General features: G+C 38.1%; 1 protein-coding gene and 1 long non-coding RNA gene across 3 annotated transcripts; one reads left to right on the forward strand and one right to left on the reverse strand.

Annotated features, from left to right (window-relative positions):
* Positions 1-1,932: 1,932 nt before the first annotated feature.
* Positions 1,933-2,968, reverse strand: LOC130467731 (uncharacterized). Its single transcript, XR_008927437.1, has 3 exons — positions 2,828-2,968; positions 2,684-2,757; positions 1,933-2,076 (listed from the first exon to the last, which is right to left on the reverse strand). It is a non-coding gene; the product is annotated as an uncharacterized lncRNA (long non-coding RNA).
* LOC110803464 (uncharacterized) lies at positions 2,810-8,702 on the forward strand. 2 transcript variants are annotated; one of them, XM_056836405.1, is made up of 4 exons: positions 2,810-3,803; positions 3,910-3,979; positions 7,393-7,506; positions 8,456-8,702. In XM_056836405.1, the coding sequence occupies exons 1-4, from the start codon at positions 3,559-3,561 to the stop codon at positions 8,600-8,602; spliced, it is 576 nt and encodes a 191-aa protein (XP_056692383.1). In that variant the 5' UTR covers positions 2,810-3,558; the 3' UTR covers positions 8,603-8,702. The 2 variants fall into 2 exon arrangements, with proteins under 2 accessions (XP_056692383.1, XP_021864667.1); XM_022008975.2 differs by having other exon boundaries at positions 2,811-3,803; positions 3,907-3,979.
* Positions 8,703-9,323: the final 621 nt, after the last annotated feature.

The raw sequence follows: 9,323 nt of genomic DNA on the forward strand, positions 1-9,323 counted from the left end.
ATTCTACTTAATCAATTTATCCAATAGGAATAGACATTTAATCATACACTGACTCTTGCAGATTCAGGAATCTCGCATGAGCTCAAACTCACACACACACGGCAGCCACAAGGGCTGCCCACGCATGCGAGCAGCAGCCCACGCAGCGCGGCCCACGCATGCGCGGCCTTGTGCGCGCTGGGCTGTGGCGTGCGTGCTTGCTGGGCGATGGCCTGGCTTCGTGCTGGGCCTTCGTCCGGCAGGCCTCGTCCGATGCTAATTCGTACGATACGCTTCCGATTAAATTTCCATTTCCGGAATCTATTTCCGATACGAACAATATTTAATATTTCCGATTCCGGAATTAATTTCCGTTTCGAACAAATATTTAATATTTCCGTTTCCGGAATTATTTTCCGATTCCGGTAATATTTCCGATTCTGACAATATTTCCGTTTCCGGCAATATTTCCGATTCTGGTAATATTTCCATTTCCAACAATATTTTCCGATACGTACCATGTTTCCGTTTCCGGCAACATCTACGACTTGGATAATATTCATATTTCCGATACGATCCATATTTCCGTTTCCGGCAATATCATCGTTTCCGGAGTATTCATTTCTTGCCTGTGACGATCTTAGCTCCCACTGAAACCAAGATCCGTCGGTTCCGAATATTCATAGATGGAGTATTTAATGCCATTAAATACTTGATCCGTTTACGTACTATTTGTGTGACCCTACGGGTTCAGTCAAGAGTAAGCTGTGGATTAATATCATTAATTCCACTTGAACTGAAGCGGCCTCTAGCTAGGCATTCAGCTCACTTGATCTCACTGAATTATTAACTTGTTAATTAATACTGAACCGCATTTATTAGACTTAACATAGAATGCATACTTGGACCAAGGGCATTATTTCCTTCAGGATCGTATCGGAAATATAAATATTATCTGAGTCGGAAACATGGTACGTATCGGAATATATTATCGGAAATGGAAATATTGCCGGAATTAGAAATATTGCCGGAAACGGAAATATTGTCAGAATCGGAAATATTATCGGAATCGGAAAATAATTCCGGAAACGGAAATATTAAATATTTTTTCGAAACGGAAATTAATTCCGGAATCGGAAATGTTAAATATTGTTCGTATCGGGAATGAATTCCGGAATCGGGAATTTAATCGGAAACGTATCGTACGAATTAGCATTGGACGAGGCTTGCTAAGACGAAGGCCCAGCACGAAGCCAGGCCGTCGCCCAGCAAGCCACACGCATCAACACACGCCAAAGCCTCGCCAGGCCCAGCGCAAGGCCAGGCCCAGCAGGCATGGCGCGCGCGCTCAGGGAATGGGCTGCGAGCTATGGGCCAATGTGCCGTGCAGCTCGCGTGGGCCGCGAGGCATGCGCGCGGGCTGTGCGGTGCTCGTACGGTGCTCGTGTGCGTGCTATACGAATCCTAAAGCTATCGGAATTCGTGCTATGATTAAATCCTAATCCTAAAAGATAAAATTAATTATTTAGAATTCTAACAGGATTCTAATTAATTAATTAGTATTCTAACAGGATTCGAAATCCTTTTCCATGGTTCTATAAATATATGCCTAGGGTCATAAATTTATACACGATTTTTTCAACAAGTATTCATACAATAAAAGCTGTGATTTTTGAGCAGAAAAATCAGTCACATTACTTTCCCATATTAGCCAAAAAGTATAGTACCTTAAGGGCGATTCTAGTTGGTCAATCTTAAGGCGGATCCGGACGTGCTGTGGACTATCTACGAAGGGACGACACTTGGAGTCCTAAATGTCACGCCCCGACCTCTAACTCAAGTAATTAAGCAGCGGAATTACCCTAATTCGGTCGGGACATTATCGCCGTAACTCCCTCTTGGGAATTACAAGGCTATTATCCTCATAATACTTTTATAAAATTAATATAACTATGTTCTATATTAATATTCAAAAGTGGCTTACATAACTTAGTAGAAAATTCTTACTTGAACTTAGTACAAATTAAGCTTAAACTAGGTGAACCCTAATAACACGAAATCCTTGCCACTACTCGCATCCGTCGTCCCGGTCGGTACCTAAAACATAAAACAAAACGGTGAGGCGAAGACTCAGTAACGTATTACTCTAGCAACGTAAAATCATTTCAACTCATTTTAGTTACTAAAACAGGGAGAATAGAATATCATAAAACATTTAATAAAACGTCATATTAGTTTATTCGTAACCTTTTCTTTATTAACATACTAGTTGTTGGCAAGTATAAACTGGTGGAACGTTTTCCACGATGGACCGGTGTCCATAAGAGCCTGTGCTCAACTGTGGGCCTGTGCCCCTAGGTACATGCATGACCGAAACTGTAAACTGTGAACTGTAACCTGTGAAGTGATACTGCCAACAAAACTAGGTATTTCACTTTTATTTATCATGTTTTAATGAGTTTCATAATTCTCAACCTCTGTACTTCAGTTGAAGTAAAATAACTCTTGAGATCAGGTGATCAATAAAACATAATTGTTTCATGGTTCTCATAAATATCATATAAATATGAAATAGTTTACTTAAAGCATACTTCTTTCCCGCAAATCATAAAATACGATAAAAATGATTAAATAAATCAAATATAACGTCGTAATTTTATAATCTCATTTAAAAGGACTTGCGGGTACTAGCAATAGCCGTTACCTCTATTCGTGATTGACTAGGCTTTTTCTCTAGCCTTGATTATCGTCCTTCCTGAGCTCCGAGGGTCGGGATTTCTATGAAAATAAGTATGTTTACTTATCTTTAGTAATAATAATAATAATAATAATAATAATAATAATAAACCTCTCAAAACAGGCGATTAGGGCACGATTATGTGCGTTTAAGGTCCCCTCCTCGTCGATTATTCAGGGAGCTCCGGCGTTGGCGTCGGTGTTCCGGGGTCAGGCGAAGGCGGTAAGGTTTCAGGCGGCGGCGATCAGACGATTTTCAGGCGGGTTCGTGGGGTTTTTGCAGCGGTTTCGTGGGGTTTTTGCAGGCGGTTTGCAGGCGGTTTTTGCAGGCGGTTTTCAGGGGTCGTAGGTGTCGGAGGTTTTCAGACTTTTCCGGTGGCTTAGCACGGCATCAGTTTCAGGTTCGTGGGTTCGTTTTCCGGCAGTGCGAGAGTTCCGTTGTTCCGTTTCAGTTTGGGTTTCAGTTTGGTGTTTCGATCAATTACCGGCAATAGTTTCATTTTGGGGATCACTTTGGTGTTTCGATCAGGTCCGTGGGTCAGTTTCCGGCCATTTGTGAGTTCAGTTACAATCGTGAGTCCCGATTTGACAGCCCACTTATTGACGTATTGGGTATGGGCTGCTCGACTCGATTACGATATCGGATATTCGGATCCATGACTTGTGCAAGCTCTGTATTTTTTCATCCTCTTATAAATAAATCCCAGACTTTGTACGAACTTAGAAATTCAAATTCATACTGATTTAATCCCCAAAATCTATTAATTTGGGGATAAAATTGAAATTGAAAATCTATTAATAAATAAGAACAGAGATTTACAAGTCGTTTGCGTGGTAGAAAGAATGGGGATAAAATTGTCTGAATCAGAAAAACCGTTGGCAGAATTATACAAACCTGCCAAAAAGATGATTGACGAAACGCAAGGGCGTCTGAAAAACCTTGAATCCGACATAGAAAACGGTGGAGTTCATGATTGTGGTGGATCGCTGCTTTCAATTTACTACGAAATCTCTAAAATTCGATCCGTTTGCCGTCAAATGCACGCCTCATTATTGTATTCAACCCCTAATTATCGGCTATGGGAATTGTAAGCGAGATTTTTCATTTTTGTTTCTCGTCTCTAGGGTTTCCTATTAAAATTTACTTGTTGTTAATTGATAATGTTGCAATTTTATTTCTTATAATTCCAGCAGAAAGAATTTGATCGATGAGCAATCTTTGGAGATGAAATTCAGAGTCGAAGAACTCGTCGCTTCTAATGAGGTAATTGATCACAACCTAATTTAAGCAACAATTTGCGACATACATCGTTGTTGACTTGCCTTGATAATTGATATGCACTTGCAAACATCATAATCTTACACTTTACAGTCTGAATAAGCTAAAGTTTACAAAAAATAAAGTTCCTTTATATCCGACAAAAGCTATATTACTAAGCCATAGAAAACAACCCAGTAAAGCTTAAAAAAAATCTACTATAATTGATGACCAAAAATCATGGGGGGAAGTATTACCATCAAACAATCCATCTTCAAGTGTACTTCTGATGCTTGCAGAGTAAGCAGATTTCAGATACTCTTTCTCCACTCTTGAGTTCGCCTTTATCTTCCCAATTGATGACCCCTTATTGTGCTTCACCTAATAGTTCCAATTTTTTTATATAGTTGTCTTTAAGGAAGGGAAGAGAATTTTCAAGCACTTACTCAAAAACCTGCAAAGTGCAAACTTGTTACAATCAATTTTTAGTAGAATTTAGTAATGCTTGTTCAGTAAATTTATATGTGACCTCTGAGACTATCAGACGCTGGATCAGAATAGTGGTAGATTTCAGAAAGGCATTTAGATTTTAGATTTCAGAAATTGTAGTAGATATCCAATGTAATTTTCCCTCTGACAAACAACACAATCGAGCAGTTAGATTGTTCGGTTGTCATTACAATTCTCTTTAAACAACATATCCGCTTCATTTATTACCCATTACCTATTTGTTGTTCAATAAAAAACAGTTTCTAAACTACCAAGAAGCGATGCAATATGCGTAAGTAACAAAAGTTAGACATGATTATAGGTAATAATCAGTTCATGATCAGAGGGATAGTCATTAATTCCTAAGCCTGAAAACCTCGACCAATTTACCAGGGTCCAGGCCCTTGTTCAAATGAGTATAGGACAAATAAAGAAAGGCATAGTAGTGTCATAGTGGATAAGCCTTGCAATAATAGTTACGGAAATATTTGTACATCTTTGTTGCAGCATTGAGACAAACCTGAACAACATAGTTTCTGTATGCCAACATGCAAACAGACTGCATAATCTCATCCATATTCATTGAGTTGTTGGGTCGTTGCAGAACACTTTGTGAATCAAAATTAACCAATCAAGATTCACATTATGTCCCACTAACATCAGTTGTACAGCTAAGAAACATTTGCATCAACAAGAGTCCTTAAAAGTGTTAGTATTGTTAAACATGGGTAACATGACAACCTTATGGATGGGTTAACAAAGTTGCAACTTGATCATAGAAAGTTGATATGATAAGCTGGATAGAAGGTATGCACTCAATGCACTTTTGGGGATGACATGATTTCCATTTTGGTCGCGTACACAGTGCATCACATGGTCATCAAGTTTCATAACCATATTCTTCTGCTGGTCCAAATCAACAACTTCAAATATTCAATGGCATGTTAAGCAAGAACAAAGCGTCAGAACCTCAAAGAAGTATGATGCAAATCCTGATAATCAAAACTTTCCCTATTTTTACATTTCTTAGAAAATTTATGTGGAAATTCCTTGAAATATTAATTGTGATAATCATTCATAAATAGTTTAGAAACATTGGCACTACGACTACTACCCCCTAAGCACTGAATTGAGTGAGAACAAAAGTTTCCTCTGAAACATATATTTCTGATATAGAAGCTTTATCCGAAGCCAAGACTCTTGAAACTTATTTCCTGAAAAGGGAGAAATAGAGAACTACCGTAAAAAACCATACCTTCTGGTCGACAACCATACATTTGAAGGCTTAGTGTCAAAATATGATCAGCTAGCTTATCAGCAAGTTCTCTAATTTGGGAAGTTGTTCCATGCTCAAAACACTGCATGCCACAATTCGAATCTTCCGGGAAAAAGGCACAGATCCATTTGAAAAATTAAACACAAGCACCATTGTTCAAAGGCTATAGAAAAACACATAAACAAGGCACATTGATCCAGACATTTTGTTCTCCTTAACATAAAAAACATGACATTTACATAATTTCCTACCTTCGTTTAAAAACAGAAAAGCATACTTCAAAATATCTTGTTCATAATTTAGATTAATAGTGCAAGATCGGAGAGGGGGTGTGATTTAAAAATATGCTTAAATAAGGCATAATTGGAACGCGAATGGGGCATATAACGGCAGTCCAACATTTTCGGCTTCCCATTGAACAGAAACTATAAAAGTTTATACTAACTACGAAGTATTTAGCATCTCCCCTTCCACATTACTAAAATCCCTCAACTCGGTGTAATTGATCATAAATGAAGACTTTCAAAAGCACCAAGAGTAACCAGATTCTAGACAATATAAGCTTTAAGAAAATGTCCAAATTTCACTTCAAATTCACATCAGGATGTTACCAGTACATCGAAAATCCATAATTCTTAACAACTATACAAGTCTAAAATTGCAAAAGAAAATCTCGACCATCGAATCTTATCTGACATTTACATAATTTTCTTCTTTGATCAATTCACCTATTAAAACAAACTCAAACTAAAAATTCAACAAAGAATTAAATCCAACGTTTATTTTAGCTAAATCATATTACCTACATCATTATCATTACCCCATTGCCTCAAAAAGGCTCCCGCAAGAAGCGGGGTAAGGGGGGGGGTCGGGTGTACGCAACCTTACCCCTGCATTTGCAGAGAGGTTGTTTCTAAATCATATTACCTACCACTGGGCTAAATCATTTCCAATCGTGAGGGTAGAAATATCGTTCCATTGCAGTTTTGTTATTTTTCTGCGAAGTTTGTTATTCCTAAAAGATGCCTTATCCTATTTTCCTAGCCCCCAGGCCTGCTTTTTCACTACCAGTTGTAACCTTTGAAGGTATTTGTGTATAAATCTGTGTTTTCCGTTGCTTTAGATTTTTGGCAGGTCTAGTATATTTTATACTTTCAGCCAGTGTCAGATTCAGAAATTTAGAGTCGGGTACACTCTTATTAAAGCAATATGAGTATTTCGTACATAGAGAAAACACAATCATTTTCCAAATAAGGAAAACAAGGATTTTAAGGGGAAAAAATATAAGAATCAAAGCTAAAATGGCAAATTAATGTTAGGCATGAGGATAGAACCCATGACCATTCGTATTTAAAAAACACTTTAAATACATCACCAATACCATCACCGATAATCATTGGTCCATCAAGGTACAACTTTATTTTTTCTATTAAATCATACTAATAATATAGGATAGACAATTCTCTACCCTCTTTGCATAGTAGATCCCCCCCCCCCCCCCCCCCCATGCTTTCAGCATCGATTTTTTTTACTGAATTTCCCCCCTTGATCTGCATAAAATATTTATCAAACTTAATGCCCACTCGTTAATTAAGGTGCTTTGATATTGATGTTGCCTTTTTGATATGTTGATGAGATCTTTGTTTTGTCTCAGGGACTGTGCTCATCGAAAACAAAGTATGCCTTGAGAGCTTTAGATGACTCAGAAACGGATCTGCATAAGCTTATAAATTTTCTGGGATTTTGTAAAAGAAGCATGATTCAATTGGTATTTATCTCTTTGCATACACATCTTAATTGAGCTTTTTATTTGTTCCCATTTCACATCTTTTGAGCAAATTTTTGTATGAAACCAGTTTTCCTTCTTAAGATTAATGCTGTGAAATGGCTCGTGTAGTGTCAAGTTTGTGAATTTTGTGTTTGTGTGAATTACCTTTTTGCCGTTGGCTTTTTGGGATAAAATGTTATACAATTAGGTTTCCTTGTTTTTCATATTTAAAATATTGTTCTCTGTTTTTTTTTTGGTAGAACTTAAAGTAGTATTCGTAATATCTAAATTTGGTCTAACGATATGGCTTTCATCAAATGTTTTCTCCAACATGCCTGTAATACTCCAACCGCCTCACAAATTGGTTATCCCTATACTGTAATTCTGGAGTAAAGTGAGCATTATTGATGTATGTGTACATTGAACATTATGGCAGTTGAGTTGAATCCTCGTTTTCACTAGCTATTTCATCAACTACTTGTTTTTGTTATAGTCCTCTATTTCATGTTATAGTTGATTAATTCAATAACTCTGTTAGTCCACTTTCTTTTAAGATTGTGTTATTTATATGCCAAACTTCAACCAAGTCCTAAAAAACTGAATTTTTCCAATGGGGATATGTTAGTGTGGACGGAGGGAGTAAGATATGAGACCATATTACCTGCCTCGTTTCACTAGTATAGAGTACGTGTTGGTTTTTTTTTTTTTTTTTGGTGTTACCACCCGGTTCACCCTTAGGGTTAATCCGGATTCGGGCGAGTTCTGGGTGGATAGGGGATCGAACACGCGGTCCACCCTACCAAGTTCAGCCTCAATCACTACTGAACCAACAGACAATTGGTAGAGTACGTGTTAGTGCTTTGTATTATACGACGTGTTTATGTTCAATTGTTCACTTTAGTTGACTTGATTTGCTCATTCTAGTGATATTTTTTATTTTTTGCTGCAGTTTGAGATGGAAGACACTAAAGGCGAAGCACCATTCTGTGACAAAAGGCCTTTTTGGTTTTGGTTTTGGTTTATGATTGGAAGTATTGTAATTTTGTGGCTTTTTTTGTTAATTTCATCAATTTCAAGCCTATCTCAACAACGGTGAGTGACGAGACTCTAGTGTTTATTCTCTTACCGCACTATCAACAACAATACACTAATACATTATCTATCTATCTATGGCATCACTCTTATTTTAGTCTTCATTCTGGCCCTAATTTTGCCACCTCCGATCTATTCTTGTTTTTACTTTTACTACTAGTGTTGCTTGACCGCGCGTGTTTGCAAGGTGTAAAAAAGTGGTTGAAATGTTTGGGTAATTATCCACAAATTTCTTTTTATAATAGTATAAGAAAATCTAACCTAATATTCTAGAATGAGAAGGGCTTATTCTGTTTGTTGTTTGTAATGTTATTTTGATAATTCTCTTTTCCTCCAACTAACCCTCAAACTCCTCAATACTGAATTACTGATTCCCCACACGGCCACCCCGTATGGTATTTTCAGTCCCTTTCCTACACCACCAATTGTGCCCTACCACTACCATCACCCTCAAAAGCACCACTTTGCTGCCCTACCACCACCAGCAAATCCCCTATGCAACAACTAGAAACCACCCCTCTCATGAAACCCATACCCATGCACCTCTCCGAAAACCCATCTCCATCAAATATACCTTGTCCCTTGCCCCTTGCCCACATGAAACCCCAACCCCACCCGCAAAACAAAGTAGCACCTATGAAACAACAACCCCACCCACGAAGTAGCCCAACATGATAACCACCCCGACGACCTCCGCCACCCCGAAAAACCAATCCCCGACCCCC

This window comes from Spinacia oleracea, chromosome 2 (assembly GCF_020520425.1).
Source record: "Spinacia oleracea cultivar Varoflay chromosome 2, BTI_SOV_V1, whole genome shotgun sequence".
Classification (NCBI taxonomy): domain Eukaryota; kingdom Viridiplantae; phylum Streptophyta; class Magnoliopsida; order Caryophyllales; family Amaranthaceae; genus Spinacia; species Spinacia oleracea.

Excerpts from the sequence above, each read along its gene's own strand:
- LOC110803464 (XM_022008975.2), top strand. The coding sequence starts at position 3,559 with ATGGGGATAAAATTGTCTGAATCAGAAAAACCGTTGGCAGAATTATAC. Across the intron at positions 3,804-3,906 it reads AATTATCGGCTATGGGAATT|CAGAAAGAATTTGATCGATG; the intron begins GTAAGCGAGATT and ends TTATAATTCCAG. Across the intron at positions 7,507-8,455 it reads AAAGAAGCATGATTCAATTG|TTTGAGATGGAAGACACTAA; the intron begins GTATTTATCTCT and ends TTTTTGCTGCAG.